This window comes from Aedes aegypti, chromosome 1, assembly GCF_002204515.2.
Source record: "Aedes aegypti strain LVP_AGWG chromosome 1, AaegL5.0 Primary Assembly, whole genome shotgun sequence".
Lineage (NCBI taxonomy): Eukaryota > Metazoa > Arthropoda > Insecta > Diptera > Culicidae > Aedes > Aedes aegypti.
The window spans coordinates 208913151-208929732 of NC_035107.1; the positions used below are offsets into that span (position 1 = coordinate 208913151).

At 40.4% G+C, this 16582-nt stretch overlaps 2 protein-coding genes across 2 annotated transcripts; one reads left to right on the top strand and one right to left on the bottom strand.

Moving 5' to 3' along the window:
* Positions 1–8485: 8485 nt before the first annotated feature.
* Positions 8486–10304, bottom strand: LOC5580285. The gene is made up of 3 exons (XM_021857401.1): positions 9986–10304; positions 9048–9918; positions 8486–8898 (listed from the first exon to the last, which is right to left on the bottom strand). The coding sequence occupies exons 1-3, from the start codon at positions 10006–10008 to the stop codon at positions 8629–8631; spliced, it is 1164 nt and encodes a 387-aa protein (XP_021713093.1). The 5' UTR covers positions 10009–10304; the 3' UTR covers positions 8486–8628.
* A 3572-nt stretch (positions 10305–13876) lies between these two features.
* Positions 13877–14565, top strand: LOC110681506 (39S ribosomal protein L43, mitochondrial-like). The gene has a single exon (XM_021857402.1). The coding sequence runs from the start codon at positions 13950–13952 to the stop codon at positions 14496–14498; it is 549 nt and encodes a 182-aa protein (XP_021713094.1). The 5' UTR covers positions 13877–13949; the 3' UTR covers positions 14499–14565.
* Positions 14566–16582: the final 2017 nt, after the last annotated feature.

Below are 16582 nucleotides of genomic sequence, written 5' to 3' on the forward strand. Positions count from 1 at the left end.
CATACACGAATATCTTCATAAATATTCAATAAACCATTTTGAAATATTTATTTTTTTTAGAGTAACAGCTAAAGAAGTTCTTAGTGAAGTGCTGTAAAAATCATAATTCTGCAACTTGTTCCGTAAACTACTATTACAGCACCTGTGATACCTAGGACTCAAGTTTCGGGAATCGACCGGCACTTAGGTCGTACCGAAAAGCTTCAAATCTCTTCATGGATAATAAATCTAGTAAAGCATCATAAAGGTGGCATTTTGGCGATAAATTATACCTGTCCACAATAGCTGTATTCGTTTGGCGAAACTGTTGATTAATTGATAGCAGGGGAAATCTGTATAAGAAGGAGGTCGAAATAGCCTGTGTTAGGAGTTTTTTTTTTCTTTAATTCCAACACCCTGCCTTTCTGGCAACTACCGCAATGCAACTCCGACATGACTGACAACTGACGAAATGGCAACGATGTGGGTGCATTGTACCTTACATTTTTAATAAAAAGAGACCGATTAGCTCTAATTACATATGCCATGGGTACTCCATTTACACGGAAACCACGCAGATGAAGTATGTCCTACTTCAGAGTACAGCTGTAATCGTTTTTACTGAAATTAATAGATAAATCAACATCAAGAGTTTACTGATCCCAAACCCAAACCGAAACTGAAGAGAAAAAAAAAAACACTCAATCGATGCGGATTTACAACCGCCATCAGTAATGAGACCAGAAAGGTACATCTCTTGGAGAAACTTCCAATGAATCCTGATTCTAAATGGCACTATGTCTACGGGGCAGTTGGACAATATATGTACCTGTAAAGCCCTCATCTTCTCCCCCATTATGTTCACTATGTGCTCAAAGATCAGTGAGCTGCATCAATCATGCTTCTAAAACGAATTGAACATATTTACAGTTTTGAACCCGATCCATTTGATTTCATTTCATTTGATAACCTAAAATGAATGAATGCACGAGTTCACTAATTTGGCGTTTGAGCGGTGCCGAATTCACCGCTGCACTGGCCCATACGCTGGTACAGGTCAAAGCTAAGTTGATGTGAATGTCTAAAAAATGCATTTAATGCGCAAATTGATGTACCTACACTACACTGAGCAAGCGATCCACCCCTTGGAACCACAGTGAAAGTTGGTTTTCATGACTACCTTCTAGATGGTCCCTTGGATAGCATTTGCACTGGTTTTGTTACTCGATACCTCTCTAACTCGATGGTTTCTTCAATATTGAGTTAGGGAAAGTTGACTGTAGTAGCATTGGGGCCCTCAAGGACATCCTGGAGCAAATTTCGGAAATAATTTCTCCAGGCGTCATTTGAGAAATTTCTAAACCAATGGATCAATGCACGAGTTCACTGGTTGACGTTTGAGCGGTGCCGTGTTATCTACGTGACCATGGTAACTAGTGAATATGGCACCGCTCAAACGTCAAATTAGTGAACTCGTACAAAGGTCCATTCCTGGCAGAAACGATGGGTTTATTGAGTATCCTGAAGATATTGTTAGGAGAAGTCCCAAGGTTTTCCTCGATGAATTTGGGAAGAAAATACTGAAGAACCTGCGGAGATAAGAGTTACTTGAATTTTTTTTTTCTGGAGCATCTAGAATTTATTAGCACTTCAACGCATAAACTACCTCCCTGAATCACTCTGAAAAAATTTCCAGGGACTATTTCTTTATATATTTTTCCACTAATTTCTCCAGCAAATCACAAAAGTCCATTCCAAAATTTTAAAAGAAATTCGCCTGGGATTTTTACAGTAAACCTTACAAAAACTCTCACACCAATTTCTGCAATTGTTCTCTACGGTTTCTCCCATAAGTTCATCATTCAGGGATTATTCGAGCGAATTTATTAAGAGGCCTACAAGAAATCGTCAATAAATTTGACCTGAGATTCCTGATTAACACTTCAGTCGTCGCGCTGTTGTATTTTGTAAAACACTCAGTGTTGTGAAAAACTCAATTTCTCACAACTCACGCTTGAGATTTTTCATGCGTGAGTTGTCAATCATGCAACTCAGCAGTCAAAAAATCATGGATGAGTTGGCTCACTTTTTTAACTCATTGTCTCGTATTTCCACAGTTTACTCACACACGGCAATATTTTCTTGTTAGTCTGGTAAAATTATATTAATCCTTTCTAACGTAAACAACAACATTCGGGTTTCACGAGTTTTTGCCGGGTTTTGCGACTGAATCATTTTTTACGGTTTGAGTCGATTGAGTTGATTTTGCATCAAAATCTCAAGCGTGAGATTTGCGAAGCAGATCTCTAATGAGTTTGCTCTCACGGGAGAGCGTATTGATTGAGATTTTGAGTGTGAGTCTATCAACACTGACAACACTGGTGAAAAAACGTCGTTTTTCGTTCACAACAGCAGCGTGGTGGTTCTGACGGTGGCCAACCGCGCGACGACTGGAAGGTTAAGTACCTCCGGAAATTTCGTCAGCATTTCATGAATCTATGACAAAATGTCGAAATACAAAAAGTCGAAAGGACAGAAGGTCGAAAGACAAAAGGTCGAAAGGACAAAAGTTCGAAGAACAAAAAATAAGGGACAAGAGATCGAAAATCTGTTTTCAAAGAAGGAACAATTTCCAACCAAGCAAATCACTTCGACCTTTTGTCCTTTCGACCTTTTGTCCTTTCGACGTTTTGTCTTTCGACCTTTTAGCTTAGCTTAGACTGACTACACATATCAATGGTTGCTATTCCGTGATTGACCGAAGTCAGTGAAAATGCACAAAGAATCAACTAGAAGTTTGGCTGGGATTGGCCATAATCTTCTTCAATGTGCATAATTCAGTGCCTCTATATATACAGGGTCAATAACGGTACCGGCCACGTCCTTGCAGTCAGGTGGGATTGGGGGAAGGAATGTTAGTGTGTAACCTTTGCTATTTGGAGACCGTGTTTGCCTCTGCATCTCCACAAAGGTTACTGGGAGGGATGTTTGTTAATGGGAAGGATCGTTGGGTCACAGGATTCACTTTGATAAGCGATTAGACCATGATAAATAATGATTTGTGAGATATATACATGCTTATTTGTAAATATAATATTTTCATTTGATATGAACAATTTCTATGTAGGGTAGGTGTACCAGTTATGGCCATAGTGGTTCCCTATTTCGCCATACGTAATAATTTGAATGTCTCCACATTTTGAAAAGTTTTGTGTGTTTCAGCAGTAAGATATAGGATATATCTTGATGTTAAAACATTAAAAAATATTAAAAATGTGAAAGTCATCGAAATTTCACATATCGCCAAATAGGGAACAACTATGGCCATAACTGGTACACTTTCCCTAGTGGAAAATTATGCCGACACTTGAGGTGACGAACCATTCAAAGTTTGTTGAACAAATACCTAAATGTAACATTCCTACAGCTGTCAGGACGAAAGCATGTGTTATTATATTTTACTTATTTGAAAAGAAACAAAAAACTCGATTGGTTGGAACATCGTAGAACACTTTTATTCTTATGCCGACACTTACAGTGGCGAACCATCCAAAGTTTGTTGAATAAAGTGAACTTTTCGCAAGTCTACACTTGTAGTGTCGAACCATTCAAAGTTTTTTTTTTAATTACAAAAATAAAGGTAAAAAGGGGTGTTCTGAAAATAAAAAAAAAATGTGAAACATAAATAATTCATGAATCAGAGTTTGTGTCGACACTCACAGTGACGAACAATTCATAGTTTGTTGAAAATTCATATTTACGTCCCACAATTGTAACGATTAAATGTGCAGTCATACATATTTTATAGATTAGAAGTAGTAGCATGAAACGAGCTCACCAATTGATCCTTTATCCTTCACTGTGCCACAATCCACTCTCAGCCTCACTCGTTTGCTCGGTTATATAAAAGCACTCCGAAAAAAAAGCGCGCGACCCGAAAAGGAAAAAAAACTTGGCTTTCTTGACGCACTGCCCAGCAGCAAGCGTCAAGGTCAAAGGATCAAAAAGAACTAACCGATCACGCCACTTTTTCACTTACTAGACCGACGCGCGACATGTTTGATCCTGCATTCGTCGCTCGCCCCCGTAGGAGCAAGCGTCAAGGTCGAATGATCAAACAGAACTCCCTTTCGACGTTTTGTCTTTCGACCTTTTGTCCATAAACCGCGGGCGGTCATGCTGCAGCAAGGGACCCGGCAGAACGTGGAGCGTTATAGACGGAAACGGCAACAGCAGACCCGCCTCTTTCGGGAGAAAAAACGCCGCCTGGAGGAGACGGATTGTGAGGAGATGGAACAGCTGTGCCGGTCTCAAGAAACACGCAAGTTCTATCAGAAGCTCAACGCACCCCGCAACGGCCTCGTGCCGCGAGCCGAGATGTGAAGGGATAAGGATGGGAGCATTTTGACGGACGAGCGTGAGTGAGGTGATCGAAAGGTGGAACCAGCACTTCGACGAACATCTGAATGGCGCTGAGAGCACAGGCAATGAAGGTCGGGACAACGGAGGAAATGCCGTTGTCTGTACTGCGGAGGATGGAAACCAACCAGCCCCCACTTTGAGGGAGGTTAAGGGCATTCACCAGCTCAAGAACAATAAAGCTGCTGGTAAGGATGGTATCGGAGCTGAACTCATAAAGATGGGCCCGGAGAGGCTGGCCATTTGTTTGCACCGGCTGATCTGGGCACAATCTGGGAAACAGAACAGCTCCCGGAGGAATGGAAGGAAGGGGTGATATGCCCCATCCACAAGAAAGGCGACAAGTTAGATTGTGAGAATTCCGAGCGATCACCATTCTAAATGCGGCCTACAAAGTATCATCCCGGATCATCTTCCGTCGTCTGTCACCTATAGTAAGCGAGTTCATGGGAACAAGCCGGCTTCGTTGACGGCCGATCGACAACGGACCAGATATTTACTGTACTGCAAAACCTCCAAACATGTATTCACGAACATGTATTCGTGCCTGTTGTTCAATATTGCGCTAGAAGGTGTTATGCGGAGAGTCGAACTTAACAGCCGGGTACGATTTTTACGAGATTCAGTCAACTTGTTTGCTTCGCGGATGATTTGGACATTGTCGACCGAACATTTGAAAAGATTGCAGACCTGTTCACTCGCCTGAAACGCGAAGCAACAAAGGTTGGACTGATGGTGAATGCGGCCAAGACAAAGTACATGTTAGCTGGTGGGGCCGAGCGCGACAGAGCTCGCCTAGGTAGCAGTGTTACGATATACGGGGATACGTTCGAGGTGGTCGACGAGTTCGTCTACCTTGGATCCTTGCTGACGGTTGACAATAACGTTAGCCGTGAAATACGGAGGCGCATCATCAGTGGAAGTCGGGCCTATTATGGCCTCCAGAAGAAGCTGCGGTCAAAAAAGATTCACGCCCCCACCAAATGTACCATGTACAAAACGCTCATAATACCGGCCTTACGGTCCTTTACGGGCATGAAACGTGGACGACGCTCGAAGAGGACCTGCAAGCACTTGGAGTCTTCGAACGTCGGGTGCTTAGGACGATCTTTGGCGGTGTGCAGGAAAACGGTGTGTGGCGGCGAAGGATGAACCACGAGCTCACCCAACTCTACGGCGAACCCAGTATCCAGAAGGTGGCCAAAGCTGGAAGGATACGATGGGCAGGGCATGTTGAAAGAATGCAGGACAACAACTCTGGGATGGTGTTCGCTTCGGATCCGGTTGATACAAGAAGGCGTGGAGCGCAGCGAGCTAGGTGGGCGTATCGATTTGGCGAGCGTGGGGCAGAACCGAGGATGGAGAGATGCGGCCACGAACCTAGTATTGTGGCTTGAAATTGTTGATTCAGTGTTATCTGTTTAGATGTTAACTACCGTGGTGAATCAAAACCCGGACGGTACCAATATCCGGACACTTTGATAATATTCATAATTTTTACATAATTTAAATGTTTTTATGTTTGGGATTTTTTAATAGTCTATACTTTAAACATTGAAGATTATTATACTATCATTTTCAATCTAGTTAACATTGCCAAATAATTACTAAAAATAACAACACGTTAATCGTTTTTGTCGGACGTCATTCCTTCGTGGTCCATGTGAATTCAGATTTAGATTTTTGAACGCACAACCCAAACCAAAGGTTGAAGAAAGAGTGTGTGAAGTATATTTTTATGGAGTGTTTTGAACACAATTAAATACAGAGATATACTTTCAATGTTTAATAACATAGATATTATGAATTATGAAGCAAATGTGTATTAAAAGGAGTGTAAAGAGACTGTCCGGGATTACGGGTCAGTGTTCTTAAACCCGGACATCGTGTGAAAGACCCACTTTTCACTAGTGCAAATGATGTTTTTGATATATGAATCAAGAGAAGACTTGAAATATATACATATAAAGTGTTGTGAGACATAAGAAAATAGTGTAATGTGCGAATAATTGCGTATATCTGAGATTCCAGCCACACGTTAACGAATTCAAGCCACACGCGCGATTCAGTCCAGGTAATTAAATCACTGATATTAGTTATGTTAGTTCTTTGTGACAGTTTAGGGAGAAACGTACGTCGAATTGAAAAAAATATATAATTTCGACGAGTTTGTATGATTTTCTTGAAAAGATATGCAAAAATATATAAAACACAGATGTCCGGATTTTGATCCAAAAATGTCCGGATTTAAAAACATCATTTGACCAGGTGTCCGGATTTAAAGACAAGACACGCTCCAATATTTCGTTGATTTATTTGTAAAAATCATGAATAATATCGAAAATTTGTTCACTTTCTTGGAAATCTGAAGTGTAATAATATGTTGAATATTAACACTTCAAGAATATCTTAACCAAACATACCTAAATGTAAGTTTGAACATTTCTGTCGACTTAAGCGTCCGGGTATTGATGCAGCACGGTAAATAAATGAATTAAATTTCGGTAATTTCAGATATTCTTCAATAAGATTTTGCAGGATATTATCCAGAGATCAATCGACTTTTATCAATAATTGTCTTAGCGATGTACCTAAGAAATCCATCTAGACTTCCACAAGACTCCAGGAGTTCTTTCAGAGATCCGTATAGGAGTTCATAAAGCTTAAGAATTTGCAGATGTTTCATTGTAGGTTATCTCTCTGATTATTTATTTTAATATCCAATAGTTTCAAAACAAAAATCTTGCCTTGCCTTAAAAACATCTATGAATACTTCGTTGGGAAATTTCTCAAAGAATTTTTGAAGAAATTTCTGAAGTAATCTTCGAATAAATCCCCTGTAATTTCTGAAGGTATCCTAAGAGAATCCTGGTTGAAATCCTAAAGAAATCCTGAATGATAATTTTGGAGCAAATCCTAAGAAATCCCTGGGGCCTGTTCACAAATTTCATAACGCTGAAGGGGGTGGGTGGGTGTCATCGAAATGTTACAGCTCATACAAAAGTTGTAGATTATTCTTATAAAAAGTGTTACAAGGGGGTGGTGGGGGCCAAAACTGATCATTTTCGGCGTTATGTAATTTGTGAACGAACAACGTGTTCCATACGGGAATCTTGGAGGAAGTTCCAATAATATAAAAAAAATCGAAAGAATCTGTGTAGGACATCCTGGAAGAATCCTTGTAGAAATGTCCTTGGTTATCGAAAAAGTCGAAATTTAGCGTGACATAATTTGTGCACCATTCCCAAGCAAAGCCATGCCGAGTTCTGTTTGATCCTTCGACCTTGACGCTTGCTTCTTCGGGAGCGGGTGATGAGGGCAGGATCAAACATGTCGCGCGTCGATGGAAAAAGTGAATCGGTCCGCTAGTTCTGTATGATTCTTCAACCTTGACGCTTGCTCCTACGGGGGCGGGTGATGAGGGCAGAATTAATCGTGTTGCGCGTCGCTCACGTGGCACGGTGGAATAGTATCGCGGGTCGCGGAACGCGTTAGTAGTGTTTGATCCTTTTATCTTGCATTATTCGGCGTTCAATTCGTTTATCGAGTAATATCGCGAATCCGGTTAGGCGCATTCATTTCAAATGATATATTTATCGTTTACCAAAACGAATCTCTCCCCCATATCCAAACTCCCAGTGTTTACTTGTGGAAGTGCAGAGGACTCCTCGGCTTCCATAAAGCAAGTAACACGACAACATTTCCCTCCTATCCCCAAATTGACCTGCATTCGGACGCAGCTGGCGCCGTTATTGTTTATTATAATAATAAGAGCTCCAGTACTTACACATTGAGGATGCTACTGATCCCGAGTAGCGTCTATTGGTTCCCTGTGTAAGTACAGCTGTAGCATCTGCGGGCGGTCAATCATGCTCATGCTCATGCTCATTCCCAAGCAAAGCCATGCCATGAAGGTGTCTGGGTTCGATTCATGGTCGGTCCAGAATCTTTTAATGACAGAAATTTTTCTTGATTCCCCTGGGCATAGAGTATCATCGTACCTGCCACACGATATACGAATGCGAAAATGGCAACTTTGGCAAAGAAAGCTCTAAGTTAATAACTGTGGAAGTGTTCATCGAACAGTAAACTGAAAAGCAGGCTCTGTCCAAGTGAGGACGTAAATGCCAAGAAGAAGAAGAAAATCTTTTAAGTGTCTGTTCTCAAGCAAGAGAGATTCCAAAGTTCCTATTTTCATGACAGTCAGTCATTACCAACCCTGCACCAGACCTAGATCACAATATACTCACTGCAGACAAAATCGAAGATTCGCGGATCGATCTTCTCCGTTGGGGGATACATCGGCGAACCGTCGGGCTTTTTCAACCTGGCGAATCGAAGCGAAGCATGTCCGGTGCAACTCATGTTGATCAATTCGTTAGGGGCAACGAGCCGAGTGATGAGCATCCCGACGAACATGCTGTCCGAGGAGGAACGATCGTTTATTGCCTCCAGCTCCTGTCGGGTTATGGGAATATCTTCAACTGTCGTAAAACGGGCCTGAAAATAATTTGATACGTGCATTTGTTGCAAACCATGTACAATAAGGTTCTCAAAATCAAAAGTATACCGAAAGAAGGGTGTAACACACGAACTTTTGGTTTTGAGAACTTTCGGAAAATCAATCGCATCCCAAGCATTAAACTTACCGAAACAGTTCCCCCGCCACTCTCCAGCCTCAACCGTTTCAGTTCCAGCTCGTAGCCGAGCTGTGTCAGCGTGTCGATCTTCTTCTGTGCCTCCGAGAGCTGCTTCTCCAAGGCCTTAGTGTGTACCGTAACGGGGACATCTTCCGCGGAAACTTTTCTCTTCTTAGCCCCTGCGGCCTTTCTTTCGGAAGCGACACTCCCCTTCGTCTGCGACCGTTCGTCAAATCCAGCAAAACTGGGTTCCTCTTCTGCGTCTTCGTTATCCGATGCCGCAAAGTAGACGCTTTCCATCTCAACTTTGTACTCTTCCTGTGCCGGTGGTGACTGCGGACAAAATACCGTTGAATCGTTTAGCACTTCGTACTCCACTTCCTCGCAAATCCCGTCGGCGGGTTCGACCGTCATTTGTAGCAAAACTTCTTCGGTTCCCGGTTTGCTTCCCTTGCGCTGCTTCAATGCATTGTCCACTTTCTCCAGGGCTTTCCGTTCCACTTCCTTCACTTGCGACGCTAGAAAGCTCTGAATCTGCTTCTTCACGTCCTCGTAGAACTTCCTGTCGCGTGTTTCTCGTTCCTGCTTCCGTTTCTTAGATTTATTCAACGAATCGTCCAAGTCCACTTCGTCTTCGTCCTCCTCGTCGTCTTCTCCGCGCAACCGTTTCAAGTTCCGATCATGGTCCAAGCACTTCTGACGGTAGGAATAGAACTGTTTGACGATACGGATGCAGCTGGTGCACACCGCACCCGGGAAGTCCCGTTCGAAGGTAATCCGGATCGAAGTGCACGCATAAATCATCCGGAACAGCTCGTCCTTGTTCGAAACGCTGAAGATGTCGGTGAGGTTGTTTTGTGACGAACACAATCGGCATCGGCTGATAGGAGGCAAATGTAATGTTATTTACGTGAGTAAATTTGATTTCACTCGATCCGGATACTTACTCGAGCTCGTCCAATTCTGCCATTTCCGATAGGGACGTGGGTTTTACAGATTCACAATGATAGTTAGTATAATTTTACTAGTAATTCTTTCGCGCGTTGTAGCTGCACGAGATAAACACTAAACAATAACAAAATTGTTTGTTTGCTGTTTAATAAATAATGAGAAACGTCAAGATGAGAAATTCACCACAGTCCGCGGCATGCCCTTTGCGTCGCGCGTGTCGCGGGATGCGTAAACAGAGCTGTGCGATGCACGCGAAAAGGAATCTCGCGTTACATTTCGAGAGGGATTTGCGATTAAGGGCCCATCTGACAAATCAATAATAATGAGAAAATAAGCAATAGTGGTTATCACGCCCAATGGTATGAGTGCCCTAGTATAGATGTAGTTGTGAACCTTAGAGGAAAACAATATGCACTCAGTCTAGAAAAACACCCAGAAACCGGGTGTAAATATTTCAAATTGGGTAATATTTCCATATGCATTTTGATGAGTCTGGAAAGTGTGTGCAAGTTTCTTTGAGGAAAACAAAAACAAACTGTGTATGACGAGCGTATGCTAGTCTACGTGTGTTCAAATGTCACTAAGCTCTATGAAATTTGCATGTGCATCATTGAAGGTAGTTTTTGCAAGTGCGCCCCGCATCAAAACAAAGGCGCCACTGTATATGGGATTTAACATTGTGACAGCATTGCTGTTCTGTCAAACACACAAAGCTACGGTGGTGCTATCTATGCTTTCCATAGCGGCTGTTTTAGTTATTTTAATGATCCATTCGAGAAAATATAACTTGAACAAACTTAAACCTTTTCACTGTAATTCACATTTCATTAAGGCCGCACGGGACGTCATCATAATCAACCTATCCATTTCAAGAAGCAAATCCCAAGAACCACTCCATATATCGATGCGAAAATGTATCACTACACTCAGGCAAATTAATTAACGAATTTCATAAATTTTCCCTTATGAAGCATTGAAAAATCTATAAAAACCTATTTCAGAAGGCTAATATGAATTTCATACCGTTGAAATGATAGCCATAATTGAGAAAATTATTATATATATTGAACTTTTACAAATTTCATTGCACGCCTTATGATTCCCATTTCCGTCATGAGTCATTTTCTTAATGATACCATATTTCATAAGGCTATTATGGATTTCATATTAATTCAATGAAAACCATAAGTGCGAAATATGTTTCACATCATTACCATATATCAATTTCATTAGGCTGCCTTACGATTCACATAGCTGTCACTAATGTGAAAAACTCATAAGGTTGTGATTATGAAAATTTGTAGCACGAAATCACCGCCATCGTTGAGATCCAACATATTGCGTCAAATTTTTCAGAAGTCCAGAAAGGAAGTTCGGCAATGTACAATCGCGTGGATCCAGATAATTGGAAAAAGAAAATGGAAATGTAGATTTAAAAAAAAAAACGGAGAGTAATGGTCGAGTTGACGTCATATACGAGTAATGCCATTGCCAATTTGTTCAATATATTTTTGGCATTAGGCTTGACCAACGTAAAATAGGAGCATGTGCAATACTACTTTGCTGCGTTTTATTGAGCATCACAACACGGCAAAATAGTTGGAAATTCGATTTCCACGCGTTTGCTCAACATTAAAATAAATTTCACCTAATAATGAGTAGGTGAAAGCATTGACATTTCTGTAAATACTCTGTATGAAATGTATTGTCAACTAAATATAAAAACTAATAATGAAATAATAATTTATGTCATAAAAAGCAATGTAGTTTATATTGCTGATATAAGGAATTCATAATTTTTATTTCAATGTTCATAATGCTGTTTTATGAAATCAGCAAGACACCACACTGGCGTGATTCAGATCATTTCATAAGGTGAATCAATGAAATACTTACCGATTTCTTGTGGCAAATAAACATAAGGGAAAATAATGGATATTCATAGTATTTTTGCCTGAGTGTATGATTCTATATATGTATTGCACAACCCGATAAATTTTAAGCTTCATCGGTTCACTAAAACTCGAGATTTGCTTCCACAAAGTTTTGATGATTATTGTTAGAGTGAGACGAAAGATAGGGAAAATAACACGGTCTCCCGTGTCCCCTTAACCTAGTTTTAAAACCTCCATGAATACCACACACATCTCCTATAATATCCCTTGCTATTTCTTACTCAAAAAAATTGGGGTGGGTAATGTCTGTTACATTAGGGCTTGTTCATATATTTCATAACGCTTAAATTGACCATTTTGGAAACCCACCCACCCTCTTGTGACGCTTTTTGTATAGATATTCCACAATTTTTATATGCGCCGTAACAACGTTCGGACACCCACCCACCCCCTAAAGCGTTATGAAATTTGTGAATAGGCCCTTACCGCTAGGTTGACGTAGAACTACTATGGACTCCTTCTTCTTTCTGGCGTTACGTCCCCACGGGGACAGGGCCTGCTTCTCAGCTCAGCACAGTGTTCTTATGAGCAATTCCACAGTTATTAACTGAGAGCTTCCTATGCCAATGACCATTTTTGCAGGCGTATATCGTGTGGCAGGTACGAAGATACTCTATGCCCAGGGAAGTCGAGAAAAGATCCTCGACCGGCTTGGTCTTGCTGAATAGCTGCGCGTTTACCGCTACGGCTATCTGGGCCCCAACTACTATGGACATAACTTCGATCAATTCTGGGTCAGACTCTTACAACAGTGTGGTAGTTTTTTGCAGATGATAGGATGTTTGATGATAGATGATAGGTGCTGTGATTGTGCGAGTATTCAATTACGTTATGGTTTTAAGGGAGATCTGTCATTTGCTTTGGAAGCTTTTTCAGAGTTTCGGATTTCAAAGTTAAATACTTTGAAAAGTATTTGATTTGATTATGATGTTTGAATCAGAGTTTATGAATGGAGAGTTGCGCGAAGAGTGAAACCAAATCTACCTATCGAACTGTCAAACCGTCTATCTATCGAGCAGACCAGCAAAACAGATAGGGGCTATTTTCGAAGACGAAGAAGAACAACCATTCAAAGAAGTCTCTTCGCGCAACTCTCCATTCATAGACTCTGGTTTGAATGACAGTGAAGTTTTAGTATGAAGGCCCAAACGCAATGATAGCGGAACGGCAACGGAAAGCGGAACCGGTTCGCCCTTTTGTTGAAAGGGTTGACATTAACTAAATATTCAATACGAGCTATTGATAATCAATAGTTTTCTTTATTATGAAGGTACATGTCTGATCCATGGGTGCCAATATTATTACAATTGTTTAATGAGAATGTCTTTTCAAAAGCATTCTAAATATGTCGCAATTTTGTTACATGTGATAATTTTCCTAATCGAAGTGTTCCCATAAAATATGGAACATCAAAGACGCTGTGGGAAATGCCACTCTATTTTACAATCGTTGTGAAATGTTGAGCACTCACCCCGACGGCACTGCAGCAGCGCCCGCGGGCACAGTCTCATAAAGAGTCATAAATTATTCATTGCAAATGAAATTTTGTATGAAGCTGAAATTGATTTAGGAATATGAGAAGTCATAAATAAAGTCGGAAATATTTCTCTTTAAACTTTTTTCCACTACATAGTACCTTTAAATTACTTTTAGAAGAATAATCACAAATTAGAAATTGTTGGCATGCCAAAAGCAGTCATAATTCGTTTGCAAAAATTCTTTTTTCACTTAAAACATAGAATTTTTAGATATTTTGGCGTCACAGATTTTGACCAAGATTTTTGGAGGTTGACTTAAGATAAAAAAGATTTTTTTAGCTGAAAACACAGATGAGAGTCGGAAAAAATGTGGCAACACTGGTTGTGTCTACCTTGCGTTTAAGCCTTTTGGTTTGTATACTCGCTGATGACGTTTAAAGCCTTTTGTTATTGTTGAAGATTGAAAAATGTGACATTTCTTCCAAAACATCTCGTTTCGCAGTGTGTGCTTTTAATTCCCGGTGAATATGTCCAATTCGCATCTCTTCCTCAAATCCGGCTTTCCGCGGGCCCCGTTGGCCAATGGTGTTGGCCGGTACGTGTGCCAGCTGCAACGCATCACCCTCAAGTACTGCAAAAACAATGGCTCCAGCAAGGGAATGCGAGAGTTCCTCGAGAATGATCTGCTGGACTTCAGCCGAGCCAATCCGGGAGTTGTTGTGTACGTGAAACCTCGCCGGCATCGGACGGCCGTCATGTCCGCCGAGTACCTCAACGGGGACAAGCAGTGGATCAACTGCCGGAACAACACCCGCGAGGAGATCCGAAAATGGGTCGAAGTGCTGAAGACGCAAGCCACCGGTTCCAGCGATACCCGATTACGTAAACTGTGGCATACGGATGTGCCCTCCGTTCAGGGACCCTGGACCCCGTTCACCCACCAGCACCCATCGGGCAATGTCGCGCAGTACCCTAATAGAGAGCTGTCGAAACTGCAAACGGATGAGATTACTGCCACCGAGAAGCTCATCGAGATGTATCAAGCGCAAAAGTTGCAACAAGGGAGCTCTTCCTAAGGTGTAGGTTGTTCTAGTTTTTACTTCGTTAGATTGATTAATGTGAATAAACTGTTTATGAGATGAATATGCGGCTGTTTTTTTTTGTTAGGTAAGGTAGCACATAATCATTATTATTATTAATATAAATTTAAGTTGAATTGTACTGCCGTGAATCGCAAGTCAGTCCCATCGGCATTTTCGTCAAAATTGAGTTGAGTTTAGTTTTCAACATTTCTTCCAATGCTCTTTCAGCTGCACTAATGAATTAATATTTTTTGTTCGGAAAAATTAGGAAAAAAACAGCAAGTCAAATTGTCCCATACTGAAAAGTAACCGCATATCAGTCCCACTACAGACTTTCGCACCGTGGAACACAAAAATGTAGCGGACTTTGGGGCAAGTGTGCCACCCCTGCTTTTTATAAAAACTACAATATATATATTTTTTCTTTGAGCTTAACAATCTGTTCCCTTATAGTTCATTGATATACCAAAACGAATTGTTGAGTTGACTGATTGTTGCTTTCCTGCAACATTGAACGCACTTAAATATCTTGTTTTACTATAATATTTACCTAAATGAGCATATTATACTCTTTTGAGTAAATAAAGCTCCAACAGAAAATATGAATTAAAGTAAAACAGTTGATTTTATGTCTTGTTAATAAATGGAAAAAAAAAATACTAGCCGATAAAGCATTGATTTTTACTTAACTTAGCAAACTTTTAATTTGTTAATTTATAAATAAAATAGTTTGGTCACAAATATAAAGCTTCTGTTTGCTTGACAGAAAAATAATAATTTTCTTAGAAATGATTGAATTTTGTAATATTGATATTTCGAAGCTGAATCATGGTGGGGATTGCTCATCAAACCTTCCGGTCCGCCTCATAGTTACGTACTATTTGGTGCTGGGTGTAGTTCTTGTTTTTCCAGCTGTATTGAAAAGCATGAGCCATAGTCCTTGGCATACAATAGGATCTATCTTTAGCAGAAAAGAACCGAAATGTCTATCGACGACCGGTGATTGCTAGCAGATATAGTGGAGAGCTTGTCTTGAAACGTTCATCGCTTCAAGCTTGTTGAAAAACTGAATACACTGATTGCCTGTCGATCAGAGCCGAACTAGGCATAGATCGTATACATACATCTGAATCTACATGTCTCCGATGTATTACATCGTTCCAGGTGGGAGTTATCTGATATGTGAATATGGTACCATAACAGAATTTTCCATCTGAACGAAGTGATAAATCATAATATTCCGCAAACTGTATCACACATCTACAGAATGTATTGCGTGAAGTTAAGACACAGCAGAGTATAGGGTACATAGGACCAAGTCCCTGCCGGGTGGCGCGAAACTGATGAGCGATAGACAATAGAATCAACAACACTGCCATAAGGGATAGTAAGCATGTGACTATTGTCGAAACTATGATTAGGAGGCAAATCAACATACCAAGATCAAATTTTTGTTACAACCCAATATAGGTATTATTAAATTAGGCTGTAGAAAATGATAAATATCTGATCACATAGGAACCTTGCAACAGGTAATAAATGTTCGTAGTCTGTTTTCTTCGAATACACATGTATAAATTGTTAAAATTGCCGAATCATACGCGGAATTTATTAAACGGATCATGAAATTAGGACTGAAATCATAATGATGATAGATTATCAACTTTCCTTTCGTCTTGCTATTTGTTACCGTTAGAATCACCAAACTGATTGGTTTCCCACTACTTACACCAATACAACAGCACGAAAACTGAAGTATTATAATCGCGCGTTGGAACTTTCAATATCCATATATTACATCAATAGTGAATTCTTGTATGTAGCCAGTATAAATAACAGAATCATCAACTTCTTGAACATTCTTTAACTGAAAACAGGATGCTTGTTTCATCAAACATGCTCAATCTGCACCTAAAATCTCGGATCCAAATAGTTTTCTAAATAAAAATTGTGTCTAAATAAAACGTGTAGGCCAACAAATATAATTGAGTAGGAGTTTACAAGTTACTTAGCACATGAAAAGCAGTTTAAATTAATCTATTACTAGATCAACACTAATGCTCACATTTTTATATTCT

Excerpts from the sequence above, each read along its gene's own strand:
- LOC5580285 (XM_021857401.1), bottom strand. The coding sequence starts at position 10,008 with ATGGCAGAATTGGACGAGCTCGA. Across the intron at positions 9,919-9,985 it reads GCAGAATTGGACGAGCTCGA|CCGATGCCGATTGTGTTCGT; the intron begins GTAAGTATCCGG and ends GCCTCCTATCAG. Across the intron at positions 8,899-9,047 it reads GTGGCGGGGGAACTGTTTCG|GCCCGTTTTACGACAGTTGA; the intron begins GTAAGTTTAATG and ends AATTATTTTCAG.
- LOC110681506 (XM_021857402.1), top strand. The coding sequence starts at position 13,950 with ATGTCCAATTCGCATCTCTTCCTCAAATCCGGCTTTCCGCGGGCCCCG.